The 22,999-nt window shown below is 39.6% G+C and overlaps 2 protein-coding genes and 1 non-coding gene across 4 annotated transcripts; 1 reads left to right on the forward strand and 2 right to left on the reverse strand.

Moving 5' to 3' along the window:
- Positions 1–348: 348 nt before the first annotated feature.
- On the reverse strand, positions 349–11,916 carry LOC117301455 (protoporphyrinogen oxidase-like). Of its 2 annotated transcripts, none has more exons than XM_033785448.1 (11): positions 11,683–11,916; positions 11,232–11,366; positions 10,504–10,752; positions 9,887–10,034; positions 7,670–7,747; positions 6,429–6,556; positions 5,667–5,736; positions 4,621–4,739; positions 3,890–4,003; positions 3,195–3,387; positions 349–940 (listed from the first exon to the last, which is right to left on the reverse strand). In XM_033785448.1, exons 1-11 carry the CDS (start codon positions 11,830–11,832, stop codon positions 795–797), a joined length of 1,530 nt encoding a protein of 509 aa, XP_033641339.1. In that variant the 5' UTR covers positions 11,833–11,916; the 3' UTR covers positions 349–794. The 2 variants fall into 2 exon arrangements, with proteins under 2 accessions (XP_033641339.1, XP_033641340.1); XM_033785449.1 differs by having other exon boundaries at positions 11,669–11,748.
- Positions 9,765–9,837, forward strand: Trnai-gau. The gene has a single exon. It is a non-coding gene; the product is annotated as a tRNA-Ile (tRNA).
- A 3,177-nt stretch (positions 11,917–15,093) lies between the features above and the next one.
- On the reverse strand, positions 15,094–22,824 carry LOC117301464 (BUD13 homolog). The gene is made up of 6 exons (XM_033785474.1): positions 22,689–22,824; positions 19,770–20,959; positions 18,690–18,806; positions 17,934–18,054; positions 16,663–16,853; positions 15,094–15,357 (listed from the first exon to the last, which is right to left on the reverse strand). Exons 1-6 carry the CDS (start codon positions 22,802–22,804, stop codon positions 15,182–15,184), a joined length of 1,911 nt encoding a protein of 636 aa, XP_033641365.1. The 5' UTR covers positions 22,805–22,824; the 3' UTR covers positions 15,094–15,181.
- Between the last annotated feature and the right edge of the window lie 175 nt (positions 22,825–22,999).

A 22,999-nucleotide genomic window follows, 5' to 3' on the forward strand; every position in this document is an offset into this window, starting at 1 on the left:
GTGCACATCACTGACCAGTTAACACATCCTTTTTACCTCAAGCAATGCAAATGCGTAAGGTCTATAAAGGAACACGTTGCCTTGGATCGGACGAGTTGGTCTTTGATTAGCAATAAAAACCGTTTGTTATAAAATGCATTGGTTAGAAAGATGTTTTTAAAGTAGAGTACAATGATCCACACAAATTTGCCTCGAAAATGCGTGGTTTTACTTTTACTTTGCGAACTAACACGGTCGGCCATTTATGGGAGTCCAAAATTTAACTCCCATAAATGGCCGACCGTGGTAAAACCACGCAATTTCGAGCGATACTTGTGTGGATCATTATTGTCTACTTTTAGAATATCTTTCTAACATTTCTTGCATTTTATAACAAACGGTTACAAACGCTTTTCAAAGACCAACTCAACTGATCCAAGGCAACGTGTTCCTTTAAATTTGGAGCAAATTCGGGTGAGAGACTAGACTTGACCAGAAACTGTGGCGTAGCTCTCGAATTTACCATAACAACCATGTTCCAGTGCATGGTTTGATACAGACCTTTATCATGATGCCTCCATCTTGGTCATGACCTCGTGGCAAATAACAATATTGAATGCTAATAACCATTTTGCAAATAGGAACCAGACTATCTTGTTCTTCCAGCCTCCAGTTTGGTAACATTGATATCAATAAGAAAATTCAAGATGGCTGCACCCTGTGCTCTATGGTTTCTGGTTAGTCTAGTCCCTCACCTGAACTTGCTCTTGGACGTTGCTTTAGATGATTTAACCAGTCTGTTCTGGTTTATCATACTACACTATGAGGTGACCATTAGGAACTAGACGTTGGGCAGCCAGCCTCGAGTTGTATATGACATCGTTGACACTTACGCCTTTGTACGACGCTCCAATCAGAGTGAGTGGAAGGTTCTGATCCTCTATGTAAGAAGTCATGTTATCTGCAATCAAATATTACAAACATTGAGTAAAACTTCTTCACATCAATGAAACTAAATCACGCACGGGAGATCATGCCTTTCAAGGCCCTACTCCCCGGCTCTGGAATTCCCTTCCCCGTAACATCCGGGAAGTCAACACACTGGAACGGTTCAAAATATGCTCAAAACCCATTTATTTGTTTAATCTGGCCATTTTTGTTTTTGCTTGTACTGTTTTTTTGTATCTTTGTCTGAGATTAACATTAAACTTACACAGTTTGAAGATAATGACGGTAGAAAGCTTCCCTGAAAAATATTATTTGCTGAGGTGCTGTAGTTTTTGAGATATGAGTAAAACAATGTCATGAAAATAATTTTCGTCTCAGTGATCATGCGACGAAAATTATTTTAGCATGTAAAAAAGTATTTTCATGACATTGTTTTCCTCATTTCTCAAAAAATACAGCACCTCAGCAGCTTATACTTCAAGGTATGCTTATCTTCAAACGGTGAAAGTTTGATGTAAATCTGTGGACATTGTGTTTCGTGTTAAAAAAAGTACCCAAATCCTGTAAGCACTATACCGAGTTCTGTGACAAACAAATAGGATTTGCACTTCCTCTAGCCACTGGACTAGCTCAGTGGTAAAACATCTGCTCTAGCAATGCAAAGGTTGTGGGTTTGAATCTCAACTGAGTTATATGCTTGTGGATTTTGTTCACAGTTAACAACAACTGTATTTCTAGAGTACATGTACCAAAACAACTTCAGAAGAGAGTCTCTAAAGTGCTCAGAAGAACTAGATGAAAATTATTATTTTTGGTTTTTACCCATACACCGATGTGTGTTAGCACTGTATACTCAGTACTTTCCCGAGTCCTGTGAAAAAATATCACAGGCATGTTACTCGGGTGGGATTCGAACCCACGACCATGTCTGTGATATTTTTTCACAGGACTCGGGAAAGTACTGAGTATACAGTGCTAACACACATCGGTGTATGGGTAAAAACCAAAATTAATATTCTTTATCCCCGATGCAAATTTAACATCTATTAGATGAAAATTCAACTTATCAGGGTTGGATTTCATTAAAAGTTAAAGGCAGTGGCTACTATTGGTAATTACTCAAAATATAAATAGCATAAAACGTTTCTTGGTAACGAGTAATGGAGAGCTGTTGAGAAACGGCCCCTCTGAAGTAATGTAGTTTTCGAGAAAGAAGTCAATTTCAACAAATATGATTTAAAGACCTCAGAATTAGATTTTGAGGTCTTGAAATCAACTGAAAGCACAAAACTTCGTGCGACAAGGGTGTTTTTTCTTTCATCTCGCAACTTCGAGGACCAATTGAGGTCAAATTTGAACAGGTTTGTGATTTTGTGCATATGTTGAGATACGCCAAGTGAGAAGACTGGTCTTTGACAATTACCAATAGTGTCCAGTGTCTTTAAGACCAGTCTCATCCTGAGTTAGGAAGCGTTGCTTGTCCTAACTTAGGACTAGCCTTATGTTTTTTTAAATTTCCTAGGACTAGTCCTTTGGAAAACTCAACCCCAGGACTCTTCTAAAAACAAAAATCAAAATTGTTCAATTCTTCAGCCAATGTTACTGATCTTGTGAACAGCAAATGATGCTGAGGGTATTAAGTACTGACAAAATTATCTCCGGTAGAAGAAGTTATACAATTTATTTGAAAAAGTTTTTCGTCATAATTCATTGCTATTGCTACATGTACATGTAACTGTGCAAGTTGTGTATTTGAAGAATGTCTAGTAAAGTGGAATACAATCACAAGCCAAACTTCCCTGCTAGCCCCTGTAATTTGCTTGATGTAAATGCAGAATTCCCTGCTTCTGTTAGCGCAGATTCTTTGCTTCTAGTAAGCAGAGCTATGAACATTGACCCTGTACTGCAAGATTATCATTGGCTACTGGGCCCAATTTCATGGCTCTGCTCAACGCCGAATTCTGCGCTTACGATCACGATTCCCCGCTTACGTGCAAGCGCCAAATTTATGTGCTAGCCTTGTAAGCGTAGAATGCCTAGTAACGTGGAGTACGCATGGGCAGAAGCCAAAACTCGCCGCTAACCCGTGAAATACGCTTGCCGTAAACACAGAATTCCCTGCTTCCGTATGCGCTGATTCTGTGCTTACGGTAAGCAGAGCCATAAAATTGGGCCCTGGCTTGGTCTAGTATTTATTTCACAGAGGGGCTACAAGGTCAAATTATATTTTGTGATGATGCACTCATTATTAATTGTCACAAACTTACCTAAAAGTCTGTGGTGGTTGACTCGATAGTTAGGTATACAATCCTGAGACAGGTTTACTTTGCAATATGTCGGCTTGGCAACGAGTCCTATCTGGCTTTTCAGTGTCTCCATGGCAACGGAGGCTAGCCACTCAGGGTCCACCTTGTCGGGGTCACCAAAGAGTTCACGGAACCACGCCCCTCCCATCATGCACTGCGGAATAACAAAACAGAGGCTGGTTTAGACGAGACAGTTCGAGGTCAAATGTCAAAGTTCTGATGTTTGTAAGCGAGAGAGCTGACTAGTCTATTAAAGGCACTGGGGTCGATTTCACAAAGATAGTCCTAAAGGACTAGTCCTAGAACTCTTAAGAATTTAAGACTGATCCCAAGTTAGGGCCCTAACACGAGATAAGACTAGTCTTAACTCTTTGTGAAGTCTACCCCAGGACATGTTTGGTAATTTCTCAAAGTACACCTTAGAATAAAAACAAACTTGGTAACGAACAACGGAGAGCTGTTGATAGTACAAGACTCCCTCCGAAGTAACAAAGTTTTTGAGAAAGATGTAATTTCTCACTAAAATGGCCTGAAATCTTCATCCAGGCCTCTGAAAGAACACAGGTGTTTTTTTCTCTTTGATGACTAATTATTTTCACTGGATTCAAGCTTTGGTGATCATTTCATGAACAGATTGTGGGTCAAATGTTACTTACAGTTATTCTAGTAGTCTTTGGCCCCGGTCTGTCATGTTGAGGGAATGCGCACGAGTCAAAAATCACTCCAAGAACGTTGGATCGCTCATGAGAAGGAACCAGGTAACCAAATCCCTTGGAGACAAAAACAAAATTGTACATATTTAATTGCTGTTTGATGAAGTGTAGGAATATTCAAAATTAAAAAGCATTAAACAATAATTTTGTTACGGAAACCACTTGCCGACCGATTTAACTAAAATGGTTTTAATCTGATTCAATAAAGTTTTAAGAGCATTAAGACACACATAGTTTAAACTAAATGAGTTAAAGACTGCTTGAAGACACTGGACACTTATGGTAATTGTTAAAGACCAGTCTTCCCGCTTAGTGTATCTCATCATATGCACAAAATATCAAACCTGTGAAAATTTGAACTCAGTTGGTCGTCGAGGTTGCGAGATAATAATGGAAGAAAAAACACCCTTGTCACACGAAGTTGTGTGCTTTCAGATGCTTGATTTCGGGACCTCAAAATCTAATTCTGAGGTCTCGAAATAAAATTCAAATATTTTAGCTTTCTCGAAAACAACATTACTTTAGAGGGAGCCATTTCTCACAAAGCTACCCATTGCTAGTTTCCAAGTAAGGTTTTATGCTAACAATAATATTGAGTAATTATCAACAGTGTCCACTGCCTTTGAAACTGCTTAGTACTGTGTCTAAGTACTGGGGTTGACAAGATGGCTTACCTCAGTCGGAAGATGTGAGCCCTCATACTCCAGATTAATAACGGCCACAGTGGCACTATTTACATCTTGTAGATGGTCGGACAGCGGGTCAAGATCAACGGGAAGTACTTCAACCAGATCTGAAAAAACACAGGAAGTTCACTTCAGTTGTAATATTAGTGGCTTCTTATTATAGCGCTTAAATCCGTCACTCAGTGATGCTCAAGGCACTTCATCATTCGCTATTTTCCTGCAAGCTATGTGGGACTACGTTTGAATTATGAGACCTACTCCCTTTACATAGCACCATGTAATGGTTTACAAGGTGCTGTGGTGCAATATGCAGCCAATCAAGCCAGGAACATTGGGGCGAACCCCTTCTCTTGTTGATACGTGCACTGGGTTCTTTAACGTGCAATAGTATACACATAATGAATGTTTACGAGTGCAATGGTGCGAATATGTTCACGAGTTGAAAGATGGAATGTTCAATTCAACGAGGCGGAGCCGAGTTGAATGGAACATTCCAGCTTTTAACGAATGAAAATATTTGCACTATTGCACGAATGAAAAACACTCATTATTTGTTTTATATAACATCCAAGTAGATCTTTGTCATTTTGATTAGAAGATACAACTTTCAAAACAAACGCGTAGGCTTACAATTTTTAATTGTGAAATTACACCAGTTTCTCTTTTGGTCGGCCTGTTGAATTCAACAGTCACAATGTGCGTTCTGTTCAACTATTTTGAGACACGCAGAAGCCGAATGCTATAAATTTTACTAGTATGCCTTGCAGTAACACTGCGTTACCAAAGACACGCGCACGCAGTGATGTTTTTACTCAGCTTTTTCGTTCCATCCGAAAAGTACTATTGCACACTGCAGTGTTCAATAGTACTTTTCGGATGGAACGAAAAAACACGGTGAGTGACTCAGCGTGCAATGGTACTTTTATTTGCTATCACGTGACAGACAATCCTCCAATCAAATGGCAAGAATCTGCTTGGGTGTTATATAATGGATGGTATTAAATGGTCAAACAATAGGAGGGTTTGGAACTTACTTCTTGCAGGTAATGCACAGATCAACCTGTCTGTCTCCCACACGGCATCGGAGGTGTGTACCATGGCAATCTGACAAGGAATAAACAGCACGACAAGATTTGAAAATGGGCAGATTGTAAATCATTTTTGTAAATGGGAAAAGGGAAATTGTAATAGAAAAAAAACAGTTAATATAAAGATTGTAAATGGAAAGATTGTAAATGTAAAAGACTGTGAACAATTTCAACAATGAAGAAAAAAAAAACCAATGATCCAGTGTTCTGGTGTTGTTTGAAGCTTTGCAAGGTGTGTAAAAATAGGCAGAAACTATAAATAAATAGCAGACTTGCGGGTACAACCATGTGTAAATCTCTTTTGTGGGAGTGTTAGCTCTGAGAAGAGCCGGTGTGGTCTCGACATTTCAAATACTCGGTCCGTCTCCATGAGAATGGCTGAACCCGCAAGTCTACTATTTAAATTTATCTTCCAGTACGCCCTAATCCACCAATCAGATGCTAGAACTGGAGGGTGGTACAAAAACCTATATCCTACTCCCAATTGTTATATTGCACACAGCGTTTATGTGAGTGTCAATGCGTCACGCTCCGCACTAGGACAGTGCAAAAATTACATTCTAAACTTTGTGCGCTAGCATGCTGTCCGTCGCGAAATAACATTCTGAAGTTTTTAACTTTTCATATAACTCTTCCTAAATATCCAGTAGAATCTTAGAACTGGTCTCCTGACTCGAGAAAGAGGAAGTTTAAAAACTGTTCTGATACCTTTTGATGTGTGGCATTTGGGTCTGGTATAAATTCAATCTTGGTGCAAGGCGTCTGTGCGTGAACCTCAGCTCCGGCCTGCTCACTGACCACCTCATGAAGCCTGTCTGTCAAGCGTTGTAGACCATCTACAGTAATGACACAAAATACATCCATTACCCATCTCTTAAAGACACTGGACACTATTGGTAATTGCTCAAAATATGTATTAGCATAAAACCTAACTCATGAATACCTCAGACAGTTTCGCTATTCCTTTTGGTTGAGAGCGCGTGGTGGTGTTTAAACCTTTGATAATGACCAGTGTTTATAACGGGTTGTGAGCGGATACTTCGCGCTAGTCTTGATGCTTGATGTTTCTTGTTACGGGCGATGCAGGCGCTGTCAGTGAGTTGGCCGCAGTATGTGTGAAAGGAAAACAGAACGTGTTGCACCAAGACTATATGCGCACGAACAGAACCGGAAACTGTCGAAAATCTGCATGCAAAACGCAGACGTCATACATGTACATGTAACATGTACACCATGGAGGTAGAAACATACAGAGCTCAAGCTCGGAAACGAATAAGTTTTACAGAGTTTCTTACTTTATTACGCCTTTTAACCAAAAATATATTTATATAAGGGAACAAGGTCGAATTGCCGTGTGACACTTGGCAATTTGACCCTGCCTGTTTTAAACGGCTGTGAAAGAACTAGTAGCTACCCTATTAGTCCCTTAGTAGAGATCAATGATCAGCTGCCTCTGAAGTAATGTAGTTTTTGAGAAAGAGGTAGTTTCTCACTCAAATCACAGATTTGTTATTTTATGAATAAGTTGGGATACACCAAGTAAGAATACTGGTGTTTGATGAACCACCAAAGGTATACACAGTGCCTTCAACTTAATTTTTTTTAAATGCAATTTGCAAGACACACAAGCCCTGAAGGCCACTTCAATGTGTGGGCTACAATTTTTGTTCTTCCAGGGGCCGTTGCCACCTACTCCAAGGGCTGAAACAGGGTTACCCCCTTCACAGTCCATACGGATGTAGGCTTGGGTATCATCAATAATAAGCCTGGCTGGTGGAAAGCACTACCTCCCCAACCTTATGTAGCAAGTTTCACGACCGGGATTCGAACCCACACTCTGCTGATTGAACACCAGAGCTTGAATCCAGTGCTCTTAACCGCTAGGCCACGACACGCCAAAAACCACTTCATGTAGGACAGAGAAAGAGACAAAAAATACTTCTCTTTACCTTTGAGAGACCAAACTGACCACTTCTCCATTTTGGCTCGTTGAACGAGGTCAGAAGCTCCTACTGTTGGATCAGTACCTAAAGTAAACAACAATAACAACAAGAATAATATCACATGGTTTCAGTGGTTCATTGGAACTAACAGGCCTCTGTTTCACAGCATTCATACGTTTATATATAGGTTTGCAGAGCTTTCTTTTATTATTTAAGTTTGTATTTTGTATGCAAGTCGCCAGACACATAAGGCCTGAAGGCCACTTCAAGGTGTGGGCTTAACCTAATTCTGTCAAGAGGCCGTTGCCACCTACTCCTAGGGCTGAAACAGGGTTACCCCTTTTAGTCCATACGGATGTAGGCTTGGGTATCATCAATCCGCAGCCTGGCCGGTAGAGCAGAAAGCACTACCTCCCCAACTTTATGTAGCAAGTGTCACAACCGGGATTCGAACCCAAACCCTGCCGATCAAACACCAGAGCTTGAATCCGGTGCTCTTAAGCGCTCGACCATTCACTGCCACAAGCTATGTTTTAACTGGGTAATAATAATAATAATAATAATTAAAACTTATAAAGCGCCATATATCTAAGACTAAACTTATTCCGAGGTGCATAAAACAAACAAAGAGAGTAACAAAAACAAAAATACAAATTACGAAGCTTGGAAAGAAATAAGGGTACGTTGAATAAAAAATGTTGAATTACATAAACGTGTTGGCAAAAATAAATGGTTAAAAACAGACAGAAAGTCAATCATAAGAAATTTTGAATAGGTGGGTTTTAAGCAGAGTTTTGAAAATGTCCAGAGACGTTGTAGCTCGAATATGTAAAGGAAGAGAGTTCCAGAGTGTGGGTGCGGATACAGAAAAAGCACGAACGCCGTTGGAAGTGTTTGTTTTAGGGACAGTTAAACAAAGTTGGTTTGTAGAGCGAAGATTGCGAGTAAGTGTATATGGTGAGAGAATTTCTTTGAGATATGGAGGAGCCCTTCCATTCATAGCTTTCCAGGCAAGCAAAATAATTTTGAATTTAATTCTTTGACAGACTGGGAGCCAGTGAAGTTGTTTCAAGGTGTGATGTGATCATATTTACGTGTTTTAGATAATACGCGAGCAGCAGCGTTCTGGATATTTTGAAGTTTTGTGATAAGATTCTTGTTTATACAATAAAGCAATGAGTTTCCATTATCAAGCCTGGATGTGATGAAAGCATGTATAAGGATAGAAGCAGACTTTTCGTTGAGGATTTTGCGAATGCTGTTAATGTTTCTAATATGGTAAAAAGCAGATTGACAAATTTTCTTTACATGGGATTCCATACACATAGTGTTATCAAAAATGAACCCAACATTGCGAGCATTTGCAGATGATGTTACAGTGGCAGTGCCAATTAGCATCTGGTGATTTACAATTTTGTTTTGGTTACGTTTAGATGATATTATGAGTTTTATCATCGTTGAGTTTTAATTTATTATTGGTCATCAATAACTTAATATCAGAAACACATTGCTCAACACGTTTGCGTTTAGATTGCTCATCAGAACAGTTCAAATCAAATGAAAGATTCAGTTGAGTATCATCTGCATACAAATGTACATGGAGTCCGTGGTTTCTTGCGATTGAGGCTATTGGGTACACTACATACATGTTCCTACACCCCTATGCTCCAACATCCAAGCCTGGAATTACCTGGGGGCCACAGAAACCATGGCCTCCACTGCCCCTGGTCTTGGCCTTTGCAAAAATGAATAACACAAGACCACCGGACTTGGGGACTTGTCGTGTCAAAAAACACTGTCCTCTGGCCTGTGAGCCCTGCTGTTTCACAGACTTCATATAAAACATTGGTTCGAATCCCACTCTATTTGTTTAACCCCAAAAATCATTTCAAAATTTACCCAGTCAGTTTCCCTTGTGGTTTATATTGATATCTCAAACAAAACAGTCGCATCCCTTTATGGTGATCCCCTGGCTGCCGCTTCCCAGGTTGTATCGTAATTTGGGTGTGATCCCTGCCTACACGGCAGTTAACGGTTGTATGGCTTCTGACTGGCACCCCCGAACAAAGATATTGACAAAATAGGGACACTGCCAATATAGGGCTAGATAACTCAGTTGGTAGAGCGCCGGCACGATAATCCGGAGGTCGTTGGTTCGAATCCCACTCTAGTCAACTCTTTGTTCAACCCCAAAAATCATTTCATATAAAACACTGTACTCACTTGCTCGTCCAAGTAGACCTCCTAGAATGACTGAGCTGTAATTTCTTTCAAAATTAAACAGTGGAGGGAAACAGGAGCGGACACTCAACTCGGACAATTTCCCAGCAAAGATTCCTCGACAAAATGGGTCCAAAAGATTTTCTGTAATCTAAGAAAATAAATTTGAGTGACTTAATCACCCAGGGAAATATTTCAACTGTACTGAACATATAAATATGATACCAAAAGATTATCACGGAAACCAACCTTTAGAAAAAAAAGGTCTTTTCAAAATATTTCAATCTGAAATAGGTATCAGATTTATTTTAAAGGAAAAGTTACTGTGGAATGTAAATGACAAGGTTAATAGAAAATTGTGAACAGCAAAAAATAAAATGAAAAGATTGGAACTGGAAAAGAAAATGTAAATGGAAAGATGGCAATTATGGAAAAGTTGTTTATTGAAATATTGAAAAAAGAAAATATTTGAAAGGGTAAATAGAAAAAAGGTACTTTGAAACACTGAAAATGGGAAATTGTGAATGTAAACTTTTAATGGAAAGACTGTAAATAGACAACTTTAAATTGAAAAAACTGTAAATAAAAATCAATAGTAAACCATCAACTATAAGCCATACCCCTTTTCCAAATCGTCGCAGGCCAAACTCGTACATTGTCTCATCCTCAACCTTTGACCTCTTCACAAGCATCTCTCTGGCAAGGTCAAAGGCCAACGGCCTGGAGAAGGGCTCCTGTCTCCTGAGCAGTGTACCGAGGCTAGAGGGGAGTTGATGAAGTTTACCTCGAGTGTAGACGAACCGTCGCTGAGCGGCAGGATGGGAATGAAGAACAGATACAACCTCATCTGTTAGTCCGAGGGTCGATGCCTGTGATCGAAATCAAATTCAAGTTAAAGGCACTGGACTCCATTGGTAAGTACTCAAAATAATTGGTGGCATAAAACTTACTTGGTAGTGGGCAAAGGAGAGCTGTTGACAGTGAAAAACATTGTGACACACGACTCTCTCTGAAATAACGTAGTTCGTGAGAGAAAGTGGTAATTTTTCACTCAAATATTAAGAGATCAGGCCTGAAGCTTTTTTCAGGCATCTGAAAGCACACAAATTTGTGCAACAAAGGTTTTTTTTTCTTTCATTATTTTCTTGCAACTTCAATTACCAATCGCGTCCAAATTCTCAACAACAAAAATACATGCTATAATAAGGCTAAGGCATTGACCTGGGGCATGCGCATGAATGCAATTTGTCCTTGCTGCCAAAACATATCGGTTCATTTCAAATGAATAGCCGAGACAAATTATTAAAATTAGATTAAATAAAAACAATATGAATTAATTCAACCTTACCAGATTTAATGAGTTTTTCCCTACGATTCCCTGGGGCCTCATACTTCTGGGGCCTGCTTCATGAATGCTGCCCTCGTTGGTTCGTGTTGTGTTCAACCAGCCGCCGAGATGAGATGTGGCTTCAAGTAACGCTATCTGGAATTGAGATATAAGTTTTAGTTTATTTATGGAGTAATTTCTATAAATGCTCATCGAATTCGAACTTTCAACCTGGGAAATGTGTTACTATTTGAGTATTTCGTTCGGGGATCTGGTGAATTTGTTTCCCTTTTTCTTCAAATTATTACCTCAATGGTGTTTTGAGTGATATGGTAGGATTCATTCATTCTGTTCCGAAAGTGTATAATGCCTTTAATGATGGTTTAAGAAGGCAAGACACACAATTTTCTCATTCATAATCATACTTAACTCCGAACTTGATGTTAAAAACTACGTACATGATCATGTATACCTTCTTTTTACTGGTTGGGTTTTCTTGAGTGTCTTTGCTGTTTCCCGTCTCAGCAGCAGCCAGTAAACGTTGCAGGTAGAATACGGCTGACAAACCACCAACTCCTCCTCCTAGCACCAAAAAATCAACTTTTCCACCTCGAAGTGCCATGATTTTCGAGTTTTATAACGACAATAACTGGGTCAGATTATTTGTAAACATTGCATTTTTGCACGTCTCGTCGTAACCAGTCGGGTCCTAATAAATGTTTACACAAGTTTCCCTATCAAGAAGTCTAGGTTAATTGAAAAAACAGCGCCCTCTATACGCGACCCGGCCTAGGATATCGATAAACGGCGTGTGATCTGTGAGAACTAGTTCATCGTGTCACCCCGTCACGTACTTGATGTTTGTTTGTAAACATTGAGTTTGTTTGTAAACATTGTGGTGGATGGTCATGGTGCAGAGGAAGACAGCTTATGCAGTATTCCTCCATGCTCCTTCTAATATATTCCTCAATGGTTTATGTATGTTTATGAATCTAATCATAATGCCGTCAGACCACAAGAAGTGTGCGTTTTGCAACAACGGAAGAAACGGGGACAGGCGCGTCGTGGTCGTACTTAACCCACCTTGTTGAGCTGTAAATCTAATTGGCTCCGCGTTTAACATCGGTCGCATCACTGCCCACCTTGTTGAGCTTAAATGGCTCCGCTTTAAACATCGGTCTCATCACTGCTTTTAACATCGATCTCATCATTGTGATGAGACCGATGTTAAAAGCGGAGCCATCGGTCTCATCATTGAGTGATGAGTGATGAGAGACCGAAAGCGGACTCGGCCATTAACAGCTCAACAAGGTGGGCTAATGTCGTACTCGTCGTAGGTCCATGACATGTTCTTTTGAACAAAAATAATTTAATAAAATATCAGTAGGCCCGAAATAAACGTCATTATTAAATCATCAACTCCAAAGACCAAACATAAAACATACAACTTGTACAAAGTGGTAGGCTACAATTTGAGTATTGTAATGACAATGGAATGTTACATGTGGGTAGGCTAGATTTATGTGTGATTGGTGGTGTAGAGAGATACTTAAATAATACTATGACCTATCTAATAATAGACCCTCCACATTTAGATTCCTTTTTTCGAAATTGTGACAATATCGATAATCTAGACGACCGATAATGTCAAATGACCAACAACGTCAAAATTAATTTACGAAAAAAGGAATCTAGCGCCCCAGTCAGCAGTCACTGGATCTACATCACACATTAGAGATGACAAATTGCAGATTGCTCAAATCATGGCTCTGGTTACTTCTAGAAAACCATAAGAAACTTAAATGATGATATAATATATAATACATCATCCACATTTTTTAGAATTTAGAATTGCAGATTGCTCATATCATGGCTCTGCTTAAAAAAGCCTGGTTCATAATTCATGCAAAAACGAAGCAAGTTTTCTTGCTTCACAATTGGGAAAAACACCTGAGAATTAATAAGTTGCGATAACGTTACCCTCCACCCGAATGGCCGCCAGGCTTCGGGAGGAGGGTTACGTTATCGCAACTAATTAATTAATTAATTAATTAATATGCCACTAAAATTCGCTTGTTGCAAGTATATCAAACTGTTGTTTTGAATGTGAACTGGATTAGACAACAGTACCAGTCACATATTTAAAAAAGTAAAAAAAATTTCTATTGAAAATAGTTTTATCAATCTTAAAGGCAGTGGACACTATTGCTAATACACTCAAAATAATTATGACACAATACCTTACTTCTTAACGAGTAATGGGGAGCTGTTGATTGTATAAAACAATGTGAGAAACAGCTCCCTCTAGTAACGTAGTTTTCGAGAAAGAAGTAGCTTTCAACAAATTTGATTTCGAGACCTCAGAATTCGATTTTGAGGTATCGAAATCAAGCATCTAAAAGCACACAACTTCGTGTGACAAGGGTGTTTTTTCTTTCATTACTTTCTCGCAACTTCGACGACCAATTGAGTTCAAATTTTCTCAGGTTTGTTATTTTACGCATATGTTGAGATACCAACTGAGAAGACTGGTCTTTGAACATAATTACCAATAGTGTCCAGTGTCTTTAAGGTAATCACTGGTGTTCAGGCAAATACAGGAGACTAGACTCAAAAGCTTTAAGTGTCAGAGTATTTATAATCATGCAAATTGTATTAATATCATTACTTTTCAGATGGATCATAATGCCAGATGTACTTGACCTTCAATTCCATTCTCCCAAAATTACTGGGCATTCTACGCTTACAAGGCTAGCGCAGAAATTCGGCACTTGCATGTAAGCGGGGAATCGTGATCGTAAGCAGAATTCGGCGGTAAGCAGAGCCATATAATTGGGCCCAGATAACACCTTTTTGTTTTGTTCTGTGGATATTTTGTGTACAGTGCAAGTTCATATCCCACACGTTTTAATGATTCACAGGGGAAATGTTGCTAGATCAACTGGCTAATCTCTTGATGGTATTCTAGAGTAAAAGATCTTTATTATTTTATTGCCATTACTTAATTATTTCTTTTCTTGTTTTCATTTTCTTTTTTTTTCAAATTTGCAAAGCCACTTGAAAATTCTGCTGTCCCTTCGCAATATTTGAGGGGTTACCCTAGCTGGGCAGTTTCCAGGAAATGTGCAGCCAAGGAAGCAGCAACTGTAGAAGATGGACTCATCTCCAACATCTTAGATCACATCAGCAAGTACTTGGACCCCGTTACTACTGCTAATCTAGGCAAGAAGTTTGGAATACAGGGTGAACAACTGAACCAGATGCTGCTGCAATTGCCTTGGCCCGCAGCAAGATATTTAGTTTGTGCCTGGTGGTAAATGCCTTGATATATAATTACAAAAAAGTATCAATTATGTATTTTCAATGAACAACTCAACTTCAAACTTCTTTTTATTTTCTCGCATCTCTTGGTGTTTCTACTTTCAAAACTTTTGTACCAAAGGTGATATCAACATGGGGTTAAAACAGTATTGAAGCATACATTATGCTGTTTTAAAACTTACAAAATGATAAATGACATAGATCGACAAACTACTCATTTTGCTATTACTATTACCATGTCTGCAGCAGAATTTGTAAAATTACCATGATGGAGAGTTTCATTGATGAATTACGAAATACATAAATTGGATTAGAAACTTTTGCATGATGGATACACCAAGTGAAAATACTGGGCCCAATTTCTTGGCCCTTCTTACTGCATAATTCTGCGCTTACGATCACGATTCCCCACTTACGTACAAGCGCCGCATTACTGAGCTAGCCTTGTGAACAAAGAATGCCTAGTAACGTGGAGTACGCACGCGCAGAAGCCAAAATTCACTGCTAACTCGTGAAATACGCTTGCCGCAAGCACAGAATTCCCTGCTTCCGTAAGGGCCGATTCTGTGCTTAGCAGAGCCATGAAATTGGGCCCAGGTCTTTGACAATACTAAAGGTGTCCAGTGTCTTTGAGCTTCACAACATCTTCCCTACATATCCTCTATGCTCCATTTATAAGCAATCTCCTTCATTGCTTTCTTATCTGCCTGTCGTATCATTGATTTCTTCTCGAAGCCATTGGAGCGGTCCGCCCCATCCCATCGGTAACCAGGCATGATGTTGAAGCGATTTGGAGGCGGCGGTGGACCCTTGTATTTGGGCTTCTCTGTAAAAAAAAAAAAGATATTGAAAGGTTTTTTAATTTTGGTTTTTACCCATACACCAATGTGTGTTAGCACTGTATACTCAGTACTTTCCCCGAGTCCTGTGAAATAATATCACAGGCATGTTACTCGGGTGGGAATCAAAATCAACCCCCTTGCAATTCTAGAGCAGTGTCTTGCCAACTAGACTAGCGAGACTGCCCGGTAGCTAGAGGCAGTTCAAATCTTATGTTTTGGCAGCGGGTACCGCAACAATATAATGGATGTTAAATTTGAAAGTTACTTTACATAAAAAAATCCATCAGAAAAAACAGTAAAATTAGTAACAGACAGAAATTGCTGAAAATCCGAAGCAAATAAGTCCATGCAGGAAGAACAATCACAAATAAGAATACACAATTGGAGAAGTAGTTCCTCTTTCAGATTCAAATTTTGGGCCATAAAAACTGTTGTCTTTTTTTACATATTATTGCACTACTTCAAAATGGAATATTTTTCAATGCGATTTGTTAATATTATACAAAAATACTTAATAATAATAAAAGTGATTATTGATAATAATAGCGATTTCTCAAAAATGCATCCACCTTTTGAAATGAACCTTTCAGATGTTTTATTTAAACATTTACATATATATATAGGATTAAAGGCACTGGACACGTTTGGTAATTGTCAATGACCAGTATTCTCACTTCGTGTTTCCCAACATATGCATCAAATCATAAATCTTTGAAAATTTTGACGCATTTGGTCATTGAAGTTGCAAGAGAATAATAAAAGAAAAAACACCCTTGTTGCCCAAATTTGTTTGCTTTCTCAGATGCCTAATAAAATGCTTCAGGTCAGATACTTTAATATTTGAGTAAGAAATTTCCTCTTTCTCAAAAACTATGTTTCTTCAGAGGGAGCCGTTTCTCACAATGTTTTATACTATCAACAGCTCTCCATTGCTCGTTACCAAGTAAGTTTTTATGCAAAAATGTTATTTTTAGTAATTGCCAATAGTGTCCAGTGCCTTTAAATTTACAAAAAAAGTTTTTTGAAAATTTCACCCGATGGCCTGTTTTGGCTTGTTTCTTCGCTTGATCGTATTACCATGGTCTCTTTATTGAATTTGTGCCATTGCATGGTGGGGTATCAATATTATTTGGTTTGCGGTAACACCATGTGTGTGTCTACTTGCCAGGTAGAGTTTGTTCTTAGAGAACTGTCTTTCTTTATTCTACTACCTCGAAGTAGATTTATCGGATGTTCGGGAGACTTACCAGTTCTGAAAAGAACTGTCTTGCTTTGTAATGGTCTCTTACCCTTAACGCCACTAGCAGCTCGTTTCTGCGATTGTTTCTTCTGCAAGAAGGCCATCATCGGATCCCCGTCTCGGTCCTGCTCCTTCAACATGGCGTCCAGGTCGTTGTCATCTCGGTAACGGGCCAGCGGTTTGTCCATCTCATGAAGAGCTTCTTGAACGACCTGTTTTTGCTGAGCACTCTGAGCAACACTGGAAGGAGAAGGAAAGATTATATCTCTTAGTTTGAAGATAATAATAACAATAATAATGTTTTTATTTGTTATTATTTTAATAAGTTTTCAACCTCATTAGTCGTCAAATTTTTGCGCAAAAAAAAAGTGAACATCACAGAGCAATACTTTCAGGAGAGTTGCGTAAATTCATCTGACGGAGACAACAATTATTATCAGGAAATTGATTTACTCATTTCTCATAAACTACAGCACCTCAGCAATTTTATTGGAAGTTTTCTATCATTATCTTCGGACCGAGTAAGTGAAATGTAAATCTTTTGGCATAATGTTTTGTGTGGTACATAGAGTACGCACACCCTTTAAGGACACATGAGTGTCATAACTGGGACTCGAACCCACACTTTGCTGATCAGAAACATCAGAGCTTGAGTTCTCCATCTCCATCTCCATTGGTTCAGTCAGCAAAATATCCTGCCGGATACATCTACGCGTACTTGCGCACTGCGTGTGGAAATAGACTACTACATGTATTTATTGTTGCTTATATGTCCCTTGAATTTAGCTAGGGTTGTGCTGTTCACAGCAGCCGACGAGAGTGAGTTCCAGAGTTTAACAGTTGATACGAAGAATTAATCTTTGAAGGCCCAAGCTTTATGGCTGACTTGAGTGAATTTTTGGTTGTTTCCCCTTGTATCTCTGGTATTGGGCTGAACATAGTTGTGAAGTGGAATGTCAACCAACCCATTTTTCATCTTGTAGAGCATACATAATTTCTGTTGATTTCTTCTGTTCTGTAGTGTGTCCCATCCCAAGTCATCTAGAAGTTTAGTAACAGTTCAGTGTCCTTATACACTCGAGCCACAACATGCCAATAGGAGACTTTCCAACGCTAGGTGGCAGCAGACATACCGGGTAAATTTCCATTGTTTACGTAGTTCTGAACATGCGCATAATTCTGAGAACAATGGATTTACCCGGTAAGTCTGCTGCCCTCTATCGTCCCAGAAAGTCTCCCATTCTGGTTAATGTTTAGTGCGCAACATGTTAACCGATTTACACATAACTATAGATGTCAGATTGGAGATCACGTACTTACCCTTTTCCCCACTCCAGGAATTTCTCATCATCTTGGGCTTTCTTAGCCTCGTCTTCTCTCTTCTGTCGTTTTTCGGCTTTCAGATCTCTTGCTTTGCCAGACTTGTCTCGGAAAACAGTTTCTTGAAAGTAAACACAATTTCAAATTCAATATCTTCGTTGTTAGTAAGACGCTGTTCTAGAATTGCAAAAGTCGTAGGTTCGAATCTCACCCAAGTTATATGCCTGTGATCTTTTACACAGAGCATGGTAATGTACTGAGTATACAGTGCTAACACACATTGTTACTGAATTGACAGGTATAATTATCAGACAAAAGGCAATATTTTAAATTTTAAATATATTAATTAAACTTTGAATTTTACCCATACACCGATGTTTGTAGCACTGTATACACAGTACTTTCCCGTGTCCTGTCAAAAAATATCACCGGCATTTTACTCGGTGGGATTCGAACCCACGACCAGTAAATCTAGTGTAGTGTCTTACCAACTAGACTAGTACCGAGGTTGCCCGGTAGCTAGAGGCAGTTTGAATCCTATGTTTTGGCCCCGATGAGCATACTTCGTTTTATTACTACAAAGTGAGATAATGTGATTCATTTGAAAAACGCAAGAGTAAAAGACAGCCTGACATTTTTGGTCTTGCGTTTACTGGCCCCATGTTATTATCACTGGTCTTGGACCACAGGTCCAGTGTAAAATTTGAGCCCTGATGCTGGTGTTCTAAGAGCAATGTTTCTCCGTTTCTTACTTACGGGCATTTCTTCCAGACACGTCATCATCCATCTTATTGTACATGTCAGCATCCCGGCGTCTTGACTCCTCATTTTCTCGTCTCATTGACTTGGCGTCAGACAAACCTGCCTTGGTTCCTGTTAATAGACATGGGGCGAGAGGATATTTACAGAAACCAATACTTCACAATGACTACAGTAAATATTCAGCAGAAATAAAGACACTTCATTCTCAGGGATGAGAGACAAAAAAAGTTCTTAAACTTAGATCCAAATCCATACATCGCATTGATGGCGTTTCAACATTTTGATAACCACTGGAGTTATAGATTCCAAGGCGTCGTTGGTAACAGTATCCTCAGCACTAGAGAAGTAGATTAAAGGGCCTGACTTATTTAATTTTGAGAAAAATACAGCATTTTTTATACCAGGTAGATTTTAAAAGGTCTCAATTCAGAAAAAAAGACTGAACTACATGGTACGTGTATCTCTTCCCTGAATCGCCCTTAAAGGGAAGATACATTTGATAATCATCTTTAAAGGAACACGTTGCCTTGGATCGGAGGAGTTGGTCTATGAAAAGCGTTTGAAACCGTTTGTTATGAAATGCATATGGTTAGAAAGATGTTTTAAAAGTAGAATATAATGATCCACACAAGTATCACTCAAAATTGCAGAGTTTTCATTTTACATCGCGAACTAACACGGTCGGCCATTTATGGGAGTCAAAGTTTTGACTCCCATGTCGACGAGGTAAAACGAAAACCACGCAATTTTGAGGCATATTTGTGTAGATCATTGTATTCTACTTTTACAACATCTTTCTAACCATATCGATTTTGTAACAAACGATTACAGGACGCTTTTCAAAGACCAACTCAACCGATCCAAGGCAACGTGTTCCTTTAAAATTAGAAGCAATTAAAACTTGTTTGGTTAGGGCCATACAGTGCACAGTTTTTGATGGCATAAAGCATGTTAAGAAATTGTTCACATCGAAGCAATTCTGTAAAAACATGATCAGTCGGAAACACAATTCTCAGATTATGTATTCCTGTATGCAGCATCTAAACAGAAAATAAAACACAAATAAATAGTCACCTGAAAGCGTCTTCTCTGGGCGTCTGTCGACTCTTCCATCCTCCTTTAATCTTCTCGTTGCATCAGCATCCCTTCTCCTCGGTGACGAATCACGCTCTTGCTTAATCTTGCGTGCCCCAGGTGTAACTTGTCTTGAATTGTCTCTCCGGACAGGCGAGAAATCTGAGTCAGAGCCTCTTGTTCGAGATCCTCTGGCGCTGCCGCTACTTTTGTCGTCCTGTTTAGGTTGCCTTCTTCTGGGTGGGGACAGGTCCTCATCTGAATCATGTCGCGTTTGTCTTCTGGCAGGTGATCTGTTACCCTGTGTATTACCCCGTCTGTCATGTCCTTTCCGTGGTGGGGACAAATCTGAGTCGGACCCTCTTGTGTGAGTCTGTCTGGCATGACGACCACTTTCTTGCTTTGGATGTTCTCGTCTAGGTGGGGAAAGATCTGAGTCAGAATCGTGCCTGGATGATTTCTTGGCTTTTGCTCTACTATCTCTCTTTGTATCACCCCTTCTGTCATGTCCCTTCCTTGGTGGAGATAGGTCAGAGTCTGAATCATTCCTTGATGTTTGTTTGGCTTGTGGTCTATTACCCTTTGTCTCACCCCGTCTGACCTGTCCTCGTCTGGGTGGGGATAGATCTGAATCTGAATCATGCCTAGTAGTTTCACTCCTTCTTGGAGGCTCTGATCGGGATTTTGAATTCCTGACTGGAGACAAGTCAAAATCGGATGATGCTGAGCGACGGGAGATTCGTTGTTTTCTGTGAACATCTTTACTCCTTGAAGACTTTCGCTGCCGTTGTCTAATGGGGGAAATATCTGAGTTTGAAGAATGGCGTGAAACTGCCTTTCTTTGAGGGGATGCATCAGAATCCGTGTCAAGTCTTTGTCGCCTCGAAGTGGGTTTACGAGACGGGGAAAGATCCGACTCTGATGAGTCATGACGGGTTCTCCTTCCAGCTGAGCTCCGTCTTGGTGGAGACTGGTCACCATCTGAGACCTCTTCCTTATCTTTACCCATCTGCTTCCATTTGTTACTGGTCCGATACTGCTCCAGGATCACCTCTTCCTTGGGTCGATTGTCGATGATGTCGGCAATGAGGGGAGTCTCGTCATCATTGAGAGGGTTGTGAAGGTCATCTTGCTGTTCGGTCAGGGCCAGCGCCTTGATGTCTACATCATCATCAACAATTGTGAAGGTACTAAAGGTATGGAAAGCAAGAAAATACTTAAGGCTATGCATGGTATGGTGGAAAATACTAAGTAATTAAGGTTTGCGAAATTGCAATGTTATTGACACAACAATGTAAACATCATGGGCAAAGCAACCACAAAAATAAGTCAATAAATCATGTTTTATATGTACTGGACGCCTCCAAATATCTGTTGTTACCATGAACACTAAAGTTCAAGTTGATTTCAACAACCCTTGTCCTCCTGCACAAAAAAACAAACCAAAAGCCACCCCAACATAGTTGCGATAATGTTACCCCACTCCCAACAGCGTCGCCGACTGGGACGCTGTCGGGAGGTCGGGAGGACAGTTATTGAATAATAAGTTCATTGTCATAAATAATTTTAATGATTAGACAAAATAAAAGCTTGGGATCGAGTTAACCTAAAATACTAGTATTTAAAAAAAAAACGTGATGATGATGTCATCATCATGATCGAATGATGATTAATGTATTTTATTCATAAATAAAGTCTTTCTTAAAATAAAATAAGAAAGTGTCTTTCCCTTAACTAAGTTATTTACTTCATAAATCATCATACAACAGTTACTTACTACTATAGTATAGTAGTGTAGTCATGGTAGCCCTTTGATTTGCCTCATTTTAGTTTGTCTGCTCTTACTTCATTTTAACAGTAGCCTATTATAACACTGTATAAAAATATAATAAAAGAGGCAATCGGCCGCCCCCCCCCCCCCGACTCTCGAGTTGTCGTACTGCAACTTTGTGCAACCGTTCGTTTGGTGACTGACTTACTGAGTGAGACTTAGCCCCACTTGTGTGGCCAAGGATAGCTGAATCCTTAGCCACGTACACGTCCACACCATTTCCTCATGCAGCTAAGAAATAAAACAATTATGGCGCCTTATCTACGAGCCACCCGGCAGTATAAACCGGCTATATGTGTTCACCTATGTAACTCTTGGCTCGCTTTGTGTGTATTGAAAAGTGAAACAAATAAAAAATGTAAAAGAAATTTTTAACAATAACTTTGCTACGTTTTGCCGACTCTAATTTCATCGTTTCATACACAGCACAGCCATCTTGGAATATGTGAATCAGCATGACGTCATCGGCCTGCCGAGCTGTGGGCCCGTGAGGGCGCCAATACAAATCAACGGCTGTTTTATGTGAATTAAGCTTGTGTACTTTTTTGGTGAACTACGCAGCACGTGCGCGTAAAAAGTACACAAGCTTAATTCACATAAAACAGCCGTTGATTTGTATTCGCACCCTCACCTCGGCAGGCCGATGACGTCATGTTGATTCGCATATTCCAAGATGGCTGCGCCATGTACGAAACAATGAAATTAGAGTCGACGAAAGGTAGCAAAGTTATCCTTAACATTAACAATTTCTTTTTAAAATGTTATTTGTTTCACTTTTCAAATTCAATACACACAAAGCAAGCTTAGAGTTAGGTGAACACATTCAGTCAGTTTCTACTGCCGGGTGGCTCGTAGATAAGGCGCCAGAATTGTTTTATTTCTTAGCTGCATGAGGAAATGGTGTGGACGTGTAGATTCAGCTATCCTCATGATCCTTTTGGCCACACAAGTGGGGCTAAGAAGAGACTGAGAGTTGAGACTGAGACAGAGAGAGTGAGTGAGTGAGTGGTGAGACTGAGAGGAGGCAAATGTTTTACATTTTGTAAAGACATGCTAATGCTATTGTTCAAGTAATCAGATTTGCTTACCGAGTAACTTTCACACTTGTCTTCACTTTCTTTCTGCGTTTTTTCTTGCTCGAATCGTCAGGCTCTGCAGACATGTAGCGTTTCAGATATTCTTTCTGATCTATGGGGAGCGCCATTTTGTTTGAGTGTTCACAAAATCCAGCAGATCTGCAGAGGGCGCTGTATAACATTTTGTTTCAGTATTTTTCTAAAACAAAAGAGGGCGCTGTTCAACATTTTGTTTTAGTACTTTTAAAGAGTCAACAGAGGGCGCTATCCAAGTAAGTCGTTTTATCAAACTGCACGAAGCCCCGCCCCCTGGATTTTGTTTT

This window comes from Asterias rubens, chromosome 17, assembly GCF_902459465.1.
Source record: "Asterias rubens chromosome 17, eAstRub1.3, whole genome shotgun sequence".
Taxonomy (NCBI): domain Eukaryota; kingdom Metazoa; phylum Echinodermata; class Asteroidea; order Forcipulatida; family Asteriidae; genus Asterias; species Asterias rubens.